General features: G+C 38.7%; 1 protein-coding gene across 2 annotated transcripts in view; it reads left to right on the forward strand.

Annotated features, from left to right (window-relative positions):
• The first annotated feature begins 1,528 nt into the window (after positions 1-1,528).
• The window catches only part of LOC105066711 (1-phosphatidylinositol 4,5-bisphosphate phosphodiesterase eta-1), a 76,720-nt gene continuing 60,692 nt past the window's right edge, over positions 1,529-17,556 (forward strand). For both annotated transcript variants that reach the window (XM_045514499.2, XM_045514500.2), the window contains exons 1-4: positions 1,529-1,700; positions 5,380-5,550; positions 14,775-14,868; positions 16,761-16,964. In XM_045514499.2, coding sequence (XP_045370455.2) covers positions 1,647-1,700; positions 5,380-5,550; positions 14,775-14,868; positions 16,761-16,964 — 523 coding nt within the window. In that variant the 5' untranslated portion in view covers positions 1,529-1,646. The remainder of the gene's footprint in view (positions 1,701-5,379; positions 5,551-14,774; positions 14,869-16,760; positions 16,965-17,556) is intronic.

The raw sequence follows: 17,556 nt of genomic DNA on the forward strand, positions 1-17,556 counted from the left end.
GGCTGGTTATTTTCAAGTGTTATGAAGGGGACAAAATGTGAAACAGGTAGTTGCTATTGAAAAATCACTTCTATTTTACTTTAGAAGAAATAAGACTTTAACTTTCTGGTTGTTTTTACTTTATAAGGTACAATCTCCTATAGTCATAATCTGACTCCTGTAAGAAATGTAAGTGTTCTGAGTTAGTACTGGGAGGTTAGTTAGTCTTTTGTCTTAAATGAAAATCTCTCAGTTTGATGTCACCTGCTTGATAAACTAATATTACTCATTCATCCTTTCTTCTGACCTACTCCCATTCTCCCATTTCTTGGATTTAAACCTAAGCCTTTCCCTACTGGTTTTATTCCATCACCTTCATTCTTTTCCTCTTTTCATTGCCCTTTGAATTTTGAAGCGCAGTTTGGTTTACTAAGTATACACACCATTCCTAACTTCTGTAATTTACCCCCAACAACTATGAATCATACATTTTTAAAAAGCCCCCTGCTAAAACTCTTCCATTTGTTGCCATAACTCTTCTTCCTCACGATGTAAAACAACCCAAGGCTCGTCTTCCGGAGGGTCTTTTCAAATCTCTCTTCACATGATGTAAGTTCTTTGTATCTAAACTCATGTCCTCAGGCATCTGGTGTCATTCCTGAGCTTTGAGAGCAAACTCTAGCCTGTCAGGCTTGTAGTTTCTATCACTGCCCTTGATTCAGAAGTTGGGGTCTATTAGGTAAGAACCAGCAAAGCTTAGCAATAGGAAGAGGCACAGCATAGAGACAGGCCTTCTGTGTAGGAGACAAGAATGCTAGACCAGGTTGCAAGAGACGTAGGTGTGAGGCCCAGTTCTCTTACTAGTACTTCCCAAATTTCTCCCTCTCTTCTTTTATCTGAACAATGAGGAGATTGAACAAGATGGTCTAAATTTCTAAATGTGAGTGTGGGACTGAGAAAAGGGAATTGAAGAGATCATGTAGTGTGGGGTATTATGAAGGTAAAAAAAGTACTTGATGCAAAAATCACGGAGGGAGAAGATAAGGCCTGAATTTGGTGTCTTTGGGGTTTCGTTACATCATTGAGATGCTTTAACTGTTTAGATAAAATATTTGAGTTAAAAAAGCTTCCCAATGATTTGGTTTGAGTCTCATTTCATGGTGAAGGGAATCACTTATATGTGCTCCCCCCATTTCTTTTTTATTTTTAAATGTTTTTAAAAATTGAAGTATAGTCCATTACAATGTGTTAATTTCTGGTTACAGCATAATGTTTCAGTCATACATGTACATGCATACATTCATTTTCATATTCTTTTTCACCATAAGTTACTACAAGATACTGAATATAGTTCCCTGTGCTGTACAGTAGAAACCTGTTGTTTATCTATTTTATATATACTAGTTTATATTTGCAAATTTGGAACTTGTCTTTGTTAGTACCTCATGAAACTGAAAGCCTGTGATTGCAGGGCCTCCTTAAAGGACTTTCTTCTCAAGTTTGGTGTTAATGATGAATGTCCTGTGAATATTCCGGGAAAGCAGTTTTTCTTTTGACAAAAACACAAGAGTTTTTCTTGACTTTTCTGCAAGTGGGTGAAGCAGACCTTTGAGGAAGCTGATAAGAATGGTGATGGCTTATTGAACATTGAAGAGATACACCAACTGATGCATAAACTAAATGTCAATCTGCCGCGGAGAAAAGTCAGACAAATGTTTCAGGTATGTTTTCCCATGGGGTTGTCTTTACATAATATACACATGGGAGGTGACTGATGTGCTGAGATATTTCAAAAGGCTATTTTGTCTTGTTGGAAGTTGATATTACCTGCTCTATGTTGTTCTCTTTTTCTTTGAAGAGAGAGAAATTGTATTCCCTCAAGGAAAAGAAATGCTTCCTAAACTTAACCTGCATCCACAATTTCACATACTAAAATGCTTTGATATTATCGCTGCTGTTTTCGGAGAGTAATTATAGGCACCTGACACTTAAATAATGGGGTAACTTGATCAGTTCCCCTATAGAGGGTGATAATATTTCATCTGCTGATGTCACAGGCTGCTGTGAGGATCAGAATAAAGACAAAGTAACATGAAAAAATAGCCCTTGGCAAAATCCTCAAGAGCCCTCTCTTTTGTTTCAGAGGAGTTTAAGATTTAGAATCCATAAGGCTTAGAAGTGCTGTATCACTCCTACCATTTAGGAAGCTGTCCAGAAATTCACTCCACTGCTTGTTGGTGTTAGTTGAGACGCCCTTTCCCTGTGGGTAGGTCCTTGAGGAAAGTCCTTGGGCCCGAACTCACCTGCGGTGCCCAGTTGAGGCTGTATTTACTCTTCCGTCCAAGGAGCAGAAGCGATTTCTGTTAAGTTGAATTTGGTGCAAAAATAATGTCATTGCTAGTAATTAACTGGAATATTAATTTAGGAAAGGCTCTTATTTGGAGAGAAGTCATATGCATAATCTATGTTTTGCAATGATTTTCTAAGTGACTAGGTAGGTGATATTTGTTTATGTGTAAAAATAAGTATAGGGGTGGTATTTTATGATTAATGTTTTGTGCTCCCTTTCTTTCCTTTTTTAAAAATGTTCATCTTTTTTTAGGGGGGTAGGTAATTGGTAATTAGGTTTATTTATTTTTATTTTTTAAATTGTTTTGGCCATTTTAGGTCATTTGAATTTCCATATACATTTTATTTATTTTATTTTTGGAGGGGGAGGTAATTAGGTGTGTGTATGTATGTATGTATGTATGTATCTTAATGGAGATACTGGTGATTGAACCCAGGACCCCACACATGCTATGCCTGTGCTCTGCCACTGAGTTTATACCCTCCCCAAAAGAGATTTTGTTTCCTAGCTACATGCTCTCAGAGGTGGTAAGGGCAGAGACAACATGAGGTGTGAGTGGCAGCAATGAATGGAAGATGGAGGCTGGCGTGGATCTGTGACCTCTTACAGTCACGGATCCTGTGGTCCTGTCCTTGGAAGCTGGAGATGGTTGTACTGGGGGAAACATCAGTGCAAAGTCCCATTGCACTGAGGAACAACATGAGGGAAAGGAAAGAAGAGGAAGGAATGAGATAGGCTGTGGAAGGAACCAGAGATGGAGTGAGGGACTCTGGAGGGGAAATTAGTTGTCATACAAGGAGCGAACTGTCCTTAAACTGTATGGAGAGGTTGGCCATGTTCCCGGCCTTCCTGGTGACATCTCACTTTTGTCCTGTTGTGGGGAGCCCTGCCTCCCCATCTGTTCCTTCCATAGGAGATGTTCATGGTATGGGGGAGATAGCTGCTTCTGAAGCCAGAGAGGCCAAACTTAAAGAGGAGGGCAAGGTCTATACCTACAGAAATGATGATTTGGGCAGTCCTTTTTGGAAGTAAGAAAGAAATAAAATAAGATATTGAACTGGTTTTACTTCTGTATTTTTTCCCTCTTCAGATACCTTTTATCTCTAAAGTATCAAGTATTTTAGAGGGCAGACCAGGAAATGTTTATGTCAAATGTCTTTGCAAGTCTTAAGTAAATGCTTTAGAGAAGTTTTAAGAAAACATTAAGATCTCTTTTTATGACTTTAGATTTAAAGCTTTAAAGATGTCTCAAGCGGGGCGTGACTGAAGAAGCAGCTGGGCCTTCTGTATGTGGGATATTTCTATCATAGGTCTTGCATGTGGCAGGGTTCTGTAAGTGCTCGGATGGGAACAAGAATCTTGGTAGTATTTTAAGGAACATTTTCTTTCCTCCTTTTTAAAAAAAAATTTTTTTTGGACTGAATTGCTGGTGAAGACATTAAAGCCTTCCTAGAATTTTCTTTGCTTTTTTGTTGCAGTGCAAGATTCAACCGATTTTTTAGAAAAACAATCCTTTAAGGTATGGGTAGCTTCTTTTGAAGTCTTTGATGCTGTTGTTTAAACCTCAGAGCTTAACTGTTCTTAATTGTTGAGGCATTTCCAAGGAAGTCTTAAAAAATGTATCAGCTCTCTATCCAGGGTTAGATATTTTGAAACAAAGTTATGGCAGAAATATGAACCTTTGACCTAGTTCTTAGGGTGTGAGGATTCTACAACCAAGAGCCTCAAACACCAAAAATGTTGGCATTCTGTAGATCAGTCTATCTCTACCTTTAAAGTGATGGGAGGCAAAGCAGTCAGCCTCACAAAGAAACTGTGTATGATTTAAACGTTGGTCAAAGTGTTGGCTCATAACTTACCCAAAGTTAGCAAAGCTTAAAAAAAATGTTTTATATGCTCTTTGACTTTCAAAACTTTGTTTAAAACCATATACCGTGTGACCACACGTCACAAAATCTATGCATTTCAAAAAGCCATTCATTACTGGTCAGTTTTTGTTACAACTGTGTTCATTTAAAATAAAGAAGATCATGTAACTGGGTTGGTTGCTCATAGTTTATCCCCAATGGCTTTATGACAAATTCAGCCAATCTGAAGGAAGGTACGTGGTGAAAGATTCTTGCTCAATAATTACTAGGAACAAATAATTCCAATTAGAAATCAGTCCAGATGAATTTTTCCGGTTTCCATGGAGGAAAAGCAGAGAGGTGGCCACGCTGCTGACGACTATCAGAGCAATGAGCTACCTGTGCCGAATTAAGAGAGACACTGGAGTAGATGAAAATAACATTTCATTGAATTGCAGTTCAGAAGCTGATGAGAGACTGCTATTTTCATCATGTGTTAAATGTGTTTTCTCTCTTTTGTTCATGGTTAGTCTTGTCCAAGATTTCTCTTTTTTTTTTTAATGCTACTTCAAAAGCCCAGCTTTTGGTTTACAAGGCCAGTGATCTAACCCCTGAGCTATGGAGCCCTCGCCTCGATCAGCTTTTGGTTTAATCGCTCACCTTTGAGGTTATATCTGTTTGTTTTCTATTTCATTGTGTTCTCCTTTTGTTTATAATTTATTTCCCTCTGTTTTCTATAGCTTAACTTGTTTTTTTTCTAGCTTTTTGAGTTGAAGTATTAGCTTATCTGATTTTAATCTACCTTGCTTTTTAATAAATTGAAAACGTCAGTTTTCTCCCTAACTGCTTTAACTTCATCACACAAGTTTTAATAACTGGTGCATGTGTTTACTTACATATGTTTCATTTCCTATTTAGAAATGTGTCATATGTTTCCAGACACAGTTTTTTAAAGCTTTCATTATTGTTTCATTTACTGTGATCGGAGAAATTCCTTTTTGTCTGGTTGATTCTTTCTAATGTGAAACTTTTCTGTGGCCTCATCTGTAGTCATTAAGTTGATCCATGTGTGCTTGAAATGAAGGTGCTTACCATTTGTGAAAGGTGTATTACCTTTTTTATAGTAAATACTGTCTCCCACACAGCACTGAATTTCCTATTTCAAACTCTCACACCGCCTTGTTCTTCCTGTGCCTCTTTCAGGAAGCAGATACAGATGAGAATCAGGGGACTTTGACATTTGAAGAGTTCTGCGTTTTTTACAAAATGATGTCCTTGCGGCGGGACCTGTATTTGTTGCTCTTGAGCTACAGTGACAAGAAAGACCACCTAACTGTGGAGGAACTGGCTCAGTTTTTGAAGGTGGAGCAAAAGGTATCATTAGATTCTTAAACTGAATGTTTGCCGAAAACAACTTGTGAAAGATTCATGGGTTTCTCTCAGGGTTGGGTGTACGTCTACTTTAAATTTAGGATGGGGTAAGTGTCACAAGTCCACAAAAACCTTACCCAAGAGCTATTTAAAATGTGTTTCTGGTAGCTTTTAAGAGGGAGTGACAAATCAAACACTTAATACAATTTTTTCCCTTAAATATGCAGATGCATTTGCATATTTTTCCACAAAGTAATGAATATTAACTCCAGTGTTTCCTTTCTGATAGAGTGGTAGTTTTTTTTCATACAACTAACATAGCTAGGTATTAATTACCTGTGACATAGTTCTTAACCATCAATATAGTAACTCATGGCTACATCCCTTCCCCCACACCTTGCCCTGTGCAGCTCTTCCATTTGGCTGTTCCTGAGCTGTATACTTGATAATAAACCAGTAACAGTAAGTAAAGCGCTTTCCTGAGTTCTGTGAGTCATTCTAGTGGATCTTGGAAACTGACTCATGGAAATTGACAAAAGACTTTCTCCTTGACTAGGTGAACTCGAGGCAGGCTCTTTTGAGCCATTTTTTCTATGAGGTTCCATTCTTGGGCCTTGTCCTCAAGAGCCCAGTTGTAGCACGAACCCTAAGTCAGTTTAGCCAGAACCCCTCTCCTCCATATCTGATCACCCTCGATATCTGATAAGATTCCTCATCTACCACTATTCCCCAGGGCATATTTGATCTCCCTGGCCTGCATTCAGGAAGAATCCCATTAGGGTGGGTTGGCCAGAACCCCGTTTTACGCCTGATGCTTCCTCCACTGACCCCTACTTTGCTTCTTGACTAGAAATCTCCACTATACTGAGATCTCTTTCGTCTTTTGCAATAGTTACTGATTAAAATCTGTTTTTGCTGCTTTAACTACTGTCCAGTTCTGGTTTTTCCTTGATAGAATCTCCAAATTTGTAGGGGCCAGGCAGAAATGTGGGTAGCCTGAGCACTCATTTGTGGCTGGCGTATGAAGTGGGGGCATTCTGTGGGGCTGAGCTCTTAAGCAGTAGGGTCTAATGCTAACTCCACATGCTTAGTGTCCAAACTGAATGGCATGGTTGGGTACCCAGTTAGTGTTGGAGAATCAGAGATTTGGTGGTGTCACAAAAAAGACACTAGACCTGGTAATACTTTACCCCGTTACCAAATCACATACATTTTAGGAATAACAGATTCAGATTTTATAAAGTTCATTGTTACTTTCTTAAGGATTAAACCAGCTAGCGTTAGCAAAATGTTTTATCCAAATCAATTATTTTTAATTAGTTTGACAATTTGGCAAGTGCTGAGATTCTCCATTAACAAAGTTAGCTATAAGAGGTAGAAAATGGGAATGAGGTAATAGAAAGAAAAAAATTCTTTGTTTTTTCTTTTGCCCAGAGGATATGCCCCTTCTAAATCTCTATTCCCAGCTCCTGCAGTTATAACTACTTTGTTCTCATCAGAAGATCTCTTCAGGGTATAGTGGGAAGAATACTAGACCAGGCATCCACAAGACCTGCATTTCACACCCTGCAAGCCTCAGTGGTTGGAGAGTCTTGGGCAGGCCAGTCAGCATTGCTTCTGAACTTTGGTCTCCTGATCTGTACTAAAGGAAGCCGACATCTCCCTTTCTTATCTCATAATGTCAAATTGAAGACTGATGGGGATCATGAATGTGGAAACCCTTTGACAGAGAGATTCAAAAGCACAGCAATGTGAGAATTTAAAATTAAAATGTTTAAAGCTACTGACTCCAAATGTTATTTGGGCTGGTGGAGTTAACCCAGTCCATTTGAATAGCAGTAGTGGATGTCACTTGCTAAGGCACATATGTTTCTTCCTCCTTTTGGTTATATTGACATTTAACCAGTAAATTTTAATTGAGGAAAACAAAAGCCAGTGTTCTGTGACATCTACCCCTGGCAGATGATTACCTGTTTCTAGTTTAATTTTCTAAGTTAGCTTGAAACTAAGTATGGATATAACATGAAAGAAATTTTTTAAAAAGTATCATATCAAGAGGCATAAGCCATAAAGGAAAATACTAATCCTGAGACTTTAAGTTTCTTTGTGGTCCAGTGTATCAAACACCATAAAATTAACATCACATACAAACCAGGAAAATATGCAGAAGAAAGAAATAGTGGATTTCCTTGAGGAAAGCATTCTCATAGGCTGTTGAGAAAAAAGAAAACCAATAGGAAAATGTGCAAAACATTTGAAATATATAAAACATTTCACAATAAGTCAGTAACCTATTAAAAATATTGATCCTTCATTGGTAATTTAAAAATGTGACATAAAACCAAGAGACCATTTGTCACCCATGAAATTAGTGAAGGTTAAAGAGATATACTGTCAAACATGGTGTCAACTTTTTATACCTCTGGTGAAGTTGTGGAATGGTACAGTCTTCTGTAGGACAGTTTTAGTATTCATCAAATTTTATATAATTTATAAGACTTTGACCAATCCATTTTACTTCTAATAATTCATCCTAAGGAAATGTGTATAGAAAAAAGTTATAAAGCTGTACATTTCAAGCATTCTTTAAAATAGAGAAAAATTGGACATGATCTAAATTGCAGCAGGAGGGTCATTAATCAAGTTTTGTGGGGTTTTGAGTTTCAAAATAGAATTTTCACAGTGGAACGAATCTGAGGCAACTTGACAATCCATATGGCAGTAATTCATTGATTTCTGATGGCATAAGATTGGTATAGACACCAGAGTATTCAAATTCTGCAGATTTACTCAGTTGTGAAATGAAGTATCACTGCTGGCCACATATGCTGTCCAGGATTATTGGAATCAAATATTGGCCTGTGGGTCAGATTTTTATTTCATTGAAGCTCTTGGAAAACTGAATTTATGCCTTTGACAGGTCCAACTACTGCTTGATTAGGACTTTCATCCTTAAATGTGATGTGCTAAGGGAAATTCTCACTGCCTTTTTATATCCATGAAGAAGTGCCAGTTAAGCATAAAGCCAGCTGGCTGAGGTTTCTCTTCCATCACTTCTTTGCATCTGCAGATCAAGAGTACAGACATCCACGAAAACTAGTCTGTGGCTCCAAAGTACTAGGGTTGGTGGAGTTTCTTTGTTTCATTTTTTTGTCCCCTGTGTTTGCCAAAAGGCAACCTCCATCTCCTGCAGAATTCTGATCTGTTTCTTGGCACTGGGGCTAAATGTGTTTTGTATTTGATTCTTTTCAGAGTTTTGGTTCAGGAGTGAGAATTTGATTTCATTCCCTCATCCTCCTTGACAACCTTTCTTAGCAAGACTCTCCCCTGTTTTTATCCTTTTGTTTCTTGTGGATTGAGGAGGGAGGAAGAGAAGGCAGGAATATTGAAGCACCCTCATTGTTTGAAAATCCTTCTAGCTGTTAACCAAGAGCAAGGCCTCCCTCCATGGATAAGTCAAAAGCAGATTTCTATTTATGCAGTGCTTTCATCTGACATATGCATGTGGATGGTTTATTCCAAGGGAATTTTCAGAACTTTTCTTTTTTCTTTTCTTTTTTTTTTTAATTGACGTATAGTCAGTTACAATGTGTCAATTTCTGGTGTACAGTATAATGTTCCAGTTAGGTGTGTATATATATATATGTACATGTATATATATATATATTTTCATATTCTTTTTCATAAAGGTTATTACAAGATGTCGAATATAGATCCCTGTGCTATACAGAAGAAATTTCTTTTGTATCTATTTTTTATATATAGCGGTTAACTTTTGCAGATCTCAAACTCCCAAATTTATCCCTTCCTACCCCCTTTTCCCCAGTAGCCATAAGATTGTTTACTATGTCTGTGAGTCTGTTTCTGTCTTGTAGAGGAGTTCATTAGTTTCCTCTTTTTTCTTCAGAACTTTTCTGATCCCCTGTTAGAGGGCCCTCTTCTTACTGAACTTTCTGTGACATAGACCTATACATTATCCCTTGGTGGTCGTTCTAACAGTTGCTTATTTTGCTTTTTTCTTTCTGCAAAAATATTCCCTTGATTCCTCTAACCCAATTACAGGTGTCACTTGTGCTCCCTCCTGTCATTACTTTTTACTGAATCCAGACTGATTTGGTGAGTCATGGTCATTCTGATCTCTCTCTCTTGAGAAATAATTATAAATTCTTCTTTGCTGTTACTACTTCATTCTGGTGCTAGTGTACCTTTATTTCTCTTTCTCTCCCTCTCTCAAGCATTCTCCTCATTGTAAAAACATTCCTTTAAGAGCCTTTCCTGAATTTGTTTTATTTTTCTTAATTATTCACAATTAAAGCAGTTGGGAGACTGTTGAGAGTAATTATGTCTTGTAATAATTTTTCTCCCTTGAATATGATCCCCAAATGACACTTTCTGTGAAATAGTCTTATATTTAAATGCTTTGAAATTTGTGGTTTAATTTTAGGGTGAGTCAGAGTAGCTATTTGGGAGAGAGAGTTTTTGTGGTTGTCTTATTCAGTTGAAAACTGAATGACTGTTCATTTAGATGCTTCTCTACTCCCTCCTAAAATTATCCAAAAATATAGTAAGAAGATCCCCTCACCCCCATAAAACCACAAGGACAAAGAGAACAGGAGAGGAAACAGAAACAGCAAAACCTTGAAATTTGTCTGATCTAAAGGTGACCCGAGCGCACTGAAACTCAAGCTCACAGAGCGGGAAACTGCTAAGCACGCTTATTTGCTCAGAAGAACCCAAGAAGACTCAAGGATGAAATTCACTGATACTCCTGAAAAATAGGAAAGGAGCAGGGGTTGAAAACACACGCACTGGTTGGAAGTCTGACCAAGATACAGTTAGGGCTTCAGATCCTCTCCCTACCTCTTCTAGCAGGGCAGCTGTCCCTTCTCCACCCTGGCATGAAAGTAAGTGTTGGAGGAGGCCGGGGCAGAAGAATCTGTGCTAAGTCATGCCAGGCACAACTGAGCGTGGGCACTGAAAATCGGGGGATTGTGGCAGATGGTTTATAAAGACGGCTGCAGTAACTCCCATGTCCCCGCATGTATGTCTCTTTGCAATGTGATTTGTGCCTCTCTTCCCGTTGAGAAGTGGGGTCTGTTTTTCGGCCCCTTGAATCTGGTCTGGCTTTGTAACTAGGTTTGACTAATAGATTGTGGCAGAATTGACGGACAAGGAATGCAGGCTTCAGGGAGCCTTGGACTTCCACTCTTGTCCTGTTGGGACTGTGAGACTATCATGTGAGGAAACTGGGTAGCTTCTCTGAGGAGGAGAGACCACATAAAGAGGCCCAGCCACCAGCCAGCACCAACCACAGCCATGTGGGTGAGGCTGCTTTGGACTGGCTGGCTGTAGTCATGTGGCCAGCTGCCTGCAGTCACTTCAGTAACCCCTGGGCGAGAACAGCAGAATGCCCGTGCAGTGGGACTCAGTCCCACTTTGCATCCCAAGCAGTTGTGATCAAGTAAGTGATTGTTTTAAGTCCCTGTTCTCACAGAAATAGATAATGAATACAAAGATTAAGTGAATATCTGTGTATTGAAGTGTGGGAACCATAGTCCTCTTCCAGTGTTCAAATCCTGGGTTTATCCCTTCCAGGTAGGACATCGGAAGAGTTTCCTTAGAGGAGTATCACAAAGTAGAGTGGATTGACTAGGAGCTTGGAAAGATACGCCCAAGTCCTAACTCCCAGGATCTGTAAATGTGACCTTACTTGAAAATAGGGTCTTTGCAGATGTAATTTAAGGATGTTGGGATGAAATAATCCTATATTTCATGTGGACCCTAAGTCCAGTGAGGACTGTTCTTATAAACAACAGGAAAGGGGATGTGGGCACAGAGAGAAGGTGGCTGTGTGAAGAGGGGAGCAGGGACTGTAGTGGTGAAGCTCCATGCTGAGGGATGCCCAGGGTGCCAGCAGCCGCGAGAAGCAGGGGGCAGGGCTGGAACAGCTTGTCCCTCAGGGTCTCCGGAGGGAATCATCCCTTCTAACACCTTGATGTTGGACTTGGAGCCTTCAGGACTGAGAGGGAGTAAGTTTCTGTTGTTTTAAGCCCTGAATTTGTGATACTTTGTTATAGCAGTTCTAGGAAACTAACACACCAACCCAAGGAAAAAATCCTAAAGATGTTTACGTCAGAATCGCCCAATCAAATAGTCCAGAGAATTCTACAGTGAAGTCCACTAGTCAGTAAACTCCACTTGTGAACAGAGAGCTTCCAACCAACTTTTCATTGCCTTGGTTTTAAACATGTTTTTAAATAGTCAATTTTAAAGATGGATTTTATTCCTGCACTGTTGGTGGGAATGTAAATTGGTGCAGCCACTGTGGAGAACAGTGTGGAGGCTCCTTAAAGAACTAAAAATACTCTTACCATATGATCCAGCAATCCCACTCCTGGGTATGTATCCAGAGGAAACTCTAATTCAAAAAGATACATGCACCCCAGTGTTCATAGCGGCATTATTTACAATAGCCAAGACATAGAAGCAACCTAAATGTCCATCGATTTATGACTGGATAAAGAAGATATAACATGTATATACAATGGAATACTACTCAGGCATAAAAACAATGAAATAATGCCATTTGCAGCAACATGGATGGACCTAAGAGATCGTCATTCTAAGTGAAGTAAGCCAGAAAGAGAAAGAAAAGTACCATATTATATCACTAATATACAGAATCTAAAACAAAAAAAAAGAAGAAGACTACGAACTCATCTACAAAACAGAAAGAGACTCGCAGACAGAGTAAACAATCTTATGGTTACTGGGGAAAGGGAGTGGAAAGGGATAAATTTGGGAGTTTGAGATTTTCAAATACTAGCCACTATATAATAATAGATTTAAAAAAAGGTTTCTTCTGTACAGCACAGGGAACTATATTCAATATCTTGTAATAACCTTTAATGAAAAAGAATATGAAAACTAATATATGTATGTATATGCATGACTGGGACGTTGTGCTGTACATCAGAAATGACACATTGTAACCATGCTTCAATTAAAAAAAAACTGTACAGCATTGACTGCATTATATAAATGTAAGGAATCATTATTAAAATAAATCTAATTTTCCTGAAGTTATTTTAGCGCCAATTGCCTAGTGTAGAAATGTCAATCATCAGTGTTGAGACAGTGAGTGGCTTGGACACTGACAGCAAACAAGACTTTCAGATGAGTTCCATGGAAAACAGGGAGACAGTGTTTCTGTGTCACCTGAACAGCTGTGTCATATAGAAAGCACAACACGGGGACAGAAAGGACAGTAGAGAGCATAAACCTATGCTGAACCTTCATTCATACAGTAAAACCCCCATATAGCTTTCAAAGTGAGGTCTGAAAAATGCTGTTGTGTAAAATGTAGCTTTTGCTCTTGGGAAGTGAATTAAACGAGAGCAGGGATGGAGGTAGTAGGATAGGAGCTGATGGACTTACATTTCAGTTCTCATTATTATGAGGTTTTACGCTTTCACTGAGTTAGTCCTTACTACTTGAATTTTGGAGTGGTTCCCAGTAGCTCCTTTATGGTGCCTAGAAAATTGTGGGTTTCCTGGAATGCCTGCTGGTATTTTCACCAACTGAATGAATACTTTTCAAATGTGGTGGGTTTTGCTAGTACCTTTGGCTTTGTATCTGAAGGTAGTTAACGTGTTCTCAGCAGCAGCAAGCTCCAGCCCAGGGTGATGGGTGTTGTTTGTTTGTTTTCATTACTTGGCTCTCATGGGCTCTGGTAGACTGCCTGAGTCTAGTTCAGGGCTCCTCCCTCTCTGGACAAATGGCTTTGTAAACCAAATAATTGCAATGTAAACTCAGTCTTTCAACAGCACATATAGTTTTTTTATCAACTTGCTTCTTTTTATTTTGTGAGAAATCACTTATCTTTTAGACTGCATGTGGTAAGTCTCTCTGGCTTATAGCAGACAGGTGAATGAACTGCTCAAAGCCAGACGGGGTCAGGAGAGTTCCTTGCAGGTAGCGTGGTTTTATTTATGTATGGCATTTTTGGGTGGTGTCTAGTAACATAGGCCTCTGAATGGAGTATAGATGATAAAATTTACTCAAAGGATGCATTAGCCATTATGCAGCTGGTTTTGGGGAAAAGGCATTCTGTGCTCTTTCAAACATGCACAAAAAGGCTGCATAACACAGCTTTTTTCCCCCCTGCAAAACGTTAAATGCTATTAAATAGACTGTTTGAATTAGATTTCACTAAAACGTAAGTATTGCACCTAAGAGATAATGGACTTTCTGGAGAAATATCATTGAAATAAAAAGTACTGGCTCATAAGTTAGTTTCCTCTATTATTATTTGTTAGTATAGCTAAGTATCACAGATTGTGGAGCTGAAAGGATTTTCGATCAAAATATCACATTTTCTGTTAGTATTTAAAGAAATTATTCCCAAAGAGTTTGCTTTTCCCAGTGGCACTAAGTAATGTACATGCAGCACGTTGAGACTAACTCAGTAATATCGGCATATACTGCTTTTTTGGTGCCATATATTGTTCTTACAAATACTAATTCATTTAATCCTCATAACTACTTTATAAGGTAGCCACAGAGGCGGTAAGTGACCTATTTAAGATCACATTGTTAATTACATGAGCCAGCTGATCTGAACATAAGCACTCTCGCTCCAGAGTTCTCTGTTCTCTGTTAAGCTAGCTGCCTCACCTTTTTTTTTTTTTTAAATTTTCTTTTGCTAACCTTTGTATTCTTGAATGAACATGGCAGGCTGCTTTCATGATTTGGTGGAAGGATCTGTAGATACACACACACAAGTGGATTTACCTAGAACATTCCGTCTTGATAGGGAGTCATTTTCTTTCTACGTATAATTTATGATTAGCGAACTTCACTGTTTGTGTAGAAAGCATTATTTTTGCAAATAGCTACTAGCTTCTGGTGAGTGGGTTTTTGGCAGTGCATCTGCACTGGTTATTGACTTGAGCTTATTAATTCTATTGCTTCACGGAGAACATTTGTCTAGTAGTTGAAGGACTGTTTCACTGATTAAATCTGAAAGGTGTATAGGAGTATTGAGATTGCTTAAGTGTTTTTGCAAAGCTTAAGTGGTTATGACCCTAGTAACCTCAAACACTGCTCATTTAACCATTTTGTACTGTGTCAAGAATGCTTTAAAAAAAATCAGTAGGCCTTTTTAGCATAGCAGAAAACATCTTATTTTACTGAAAGTACTCTACTATTGTTTGGTTTTGTTTTAGATGAATAATGTGACAACAGACTATTGTATTGACGTCATAAGGAAATTTGAAGTTTCAGAAGAAAATAAGGCAAAAAATGTCCTTGGCGTAGAAGGTAAAATAACCAGTATTCTTAATCTCTCATTTCTCAATCTGTTTGCTAAATTAAATTCTAGCAAAAATTTTAGGAAAGGAAATCAGGAGATATCCTTGGAATTACAGGTGCTTCAGATAAAACCCACAACACACACATACTTTTCTACAAAACAGATGCCATGATATTGCTGTTTCTCTTACTGTTGCAATGACAGTATGCATTTTCCACTCCAGGTAAGTCAGCTTGATGTCACTGTGTGTGATAGATGCCAAGAAATATCTTGACTTTTCTCAGATGGCTAATTTTTTAGAAATAGTCTCATCCTGATAACTTCATGAAGGGAAATTTGGTCCTAAAATAAGTACTCTATGAAACTAGTGACTTGAATGTAAACATACTTATTTAAAAATGTTAGCAAATTAACTTGTTTCACCTAGTTGGTAGTGGTAAAAGATTGTAGGAATCACAAATTCCATTAATACAACTATCTAATTTTATAGTTGAGGAAAGTGAGGCTTAAAGAAATTAATTTTCCCATTGTTACACACGCAGAATCTACCTACTAGGATCTTACATATAAATGATACAGTGTGAGTATAGCTTCTTGTACCTATAAGTTATATGTGTTTAAAATATGTGAGGAAATAAATTGTGGGCTGCTACCCAAGAGGAGAGCAGGTCCCAGGCAGGACTGATAATCTTTTTTTTTTTTTTAAATGGAGATTAATTAATGGGGATTAAACCCAGGACCTTGTGCATGCTAAGCATGTGCTCTACCACTGAGCTATACCCTCCCCGCCAGGACAGATAATCTTAATGAAAGACCCCTGGGGCACCCCACTGCCCTGAAGAGCATCCAAAGCCATGGCTTACCTTGTTGGCCTCTTGTGTCCCCAAACAGGCTCGTGTGGACAAGGGGGTTTTGATACCATATGTGTACTTCCAGGGATGGAGGCTAATTAAACTGAAGGGAGATGATTTAAAATGTATATAACTAAAAACTATTTTAAAAACCACCAGAGAAGAGAAACTAATTTGGACCTTTCTTTACCAAGAAATGAATCCTTTCCTTGGTAGGGCCTTGACAGGTGGAATTAAACATGACTTCTAAGTGGTAGCCATAAAGATGGGCATGAAGACATTCTCCAGCATTTCAGAGGATATTTACAGATAGTTTTACCACCGGATTCTTGAAGACTTGAAATAATTTACCCTAATAATCATTCCACTTAGGTGCTGGTAGGACATTCATGTGTTTATTGGTATATTAATAAATGCCTCTCCTACCCAAGCACTATGATTTTGAAAAACTACAGGAAACCTGATGGAGTTTTCTACGTAGTTTTTAAGCACTTTTTCACAGTTATCAGATGTGCTAGCAATTGGCAGCATCTTCCCAAACCAATTTCATAGTCAAGGAATTGTACCCTGAATTTAGGCTGTGCCTAACTTCTGACCTGTGACCTCAACCATGGCACTGACAATACTGTTTTTCAGATCAACTTAATAACCTATCAAATTGCTGGTGATCACTTAGTATAAATACGGCTTTAACAGTGCATCAGTCACCCATCAGGTCACGTGGCATAATCAAAGCTTGAGTTCAGTAGTATCTGAATAGCTTTGCAGTAAGTCTCCTCCGTCCCCCGTCAAAATTCTTAGAGGGTCTGTTTTTCTGTAGATTATGTTTAAACTGCTACTCCCCAAAGTCATATTTTAGTTTTTGACACTGTCTATTTGACCTGAAGCAAATCTCTCATTCATTGCCCACTGTTCCCTGCAAAGTCTATCCTGAATGTAAATAAGATGATCACTATGGGCATACTTTGGCCTTTTTTGTCCTTGTTAGAGTCAACTGAGTATAGACGCTTTAAAGCTATAGAGCATCACTCGCTCTCTCTCTTCCAAAGGCTTCACGAACTTCATGCGTAGTCCTGCTTGTGACATATTTAACCCACTGCACCATGAAGTGTACCAGGACATGGATCAGCCCCTTTGCAACTACTACATTGCCTCTTCCCACAACACATACCTGACCGGGGACCAGCTCCTGTCTCAGTCCAAAGTGGACATGTACGCCCGGGTGCTACAAGAGGGCTGTCGCTGCGTGGAAGGTACGTGCTGTGTCTGAGCTCAAGTGTGTGTTGATGAACGTGTCCTTTAGTCAGTCAGATATCCTTATAAATAAAGGAGACCTAAAAAATACACTCACACTAATCAGAGCCATTTTTTTTCTCATTGTAAAGTCATTCTTAAGTCATAATCCTCTCCCCCTCTTCCTTATAGTATAGTCATGAGGGAGAGACTTGTGTGCTAGCAGTTGCGAAGCACACTTTCAGTTGCTGGAAAATTGTGATGAAGATGAAGATTTTCCTAGAAAGATTTTTTAAAAACTTTTGATTAGACAGTGGCAAAAATAGCTCAGGGTAACTATTTGTTTTCAAGATAATTAATGGTCTGTCAATCAGTCAACATTTACCATATTTCTAGGGGCTTCCTGGGGGTGAAGACACAGATGTAAGACACGATTTCTGTCTTCAAGGACCTCAGGGTATAATAGAAGGAGTGGACATTAGAAACAGTAGTGCAGTGAGAGAACTCACCAGGTGAATGGTGTCTGTGGTAGAGAAGTGCTGTGGAGAGTAAGACGTGAGGTAAAACGCAATGAGAAATCAGGTAGGCTGGGAGGCGGACGTGGGTCGGTGA

The sequence above is a fragment of the Camelus bactrianus genome, chromosome 1, assembly GCF_048773025.1.
Source record: "Camelus bactrianus isolate YW-2024 breed Bactrian camel chromosome 1, ASM4877302v1, whole genome shotgun sequence".
NCBI classification, from domain to species: Eukaryota; Metazoa; Chordata; class Mammalia; order Artiodactyla; family Camelidae; genus Camelus; species Camelus bactrianus.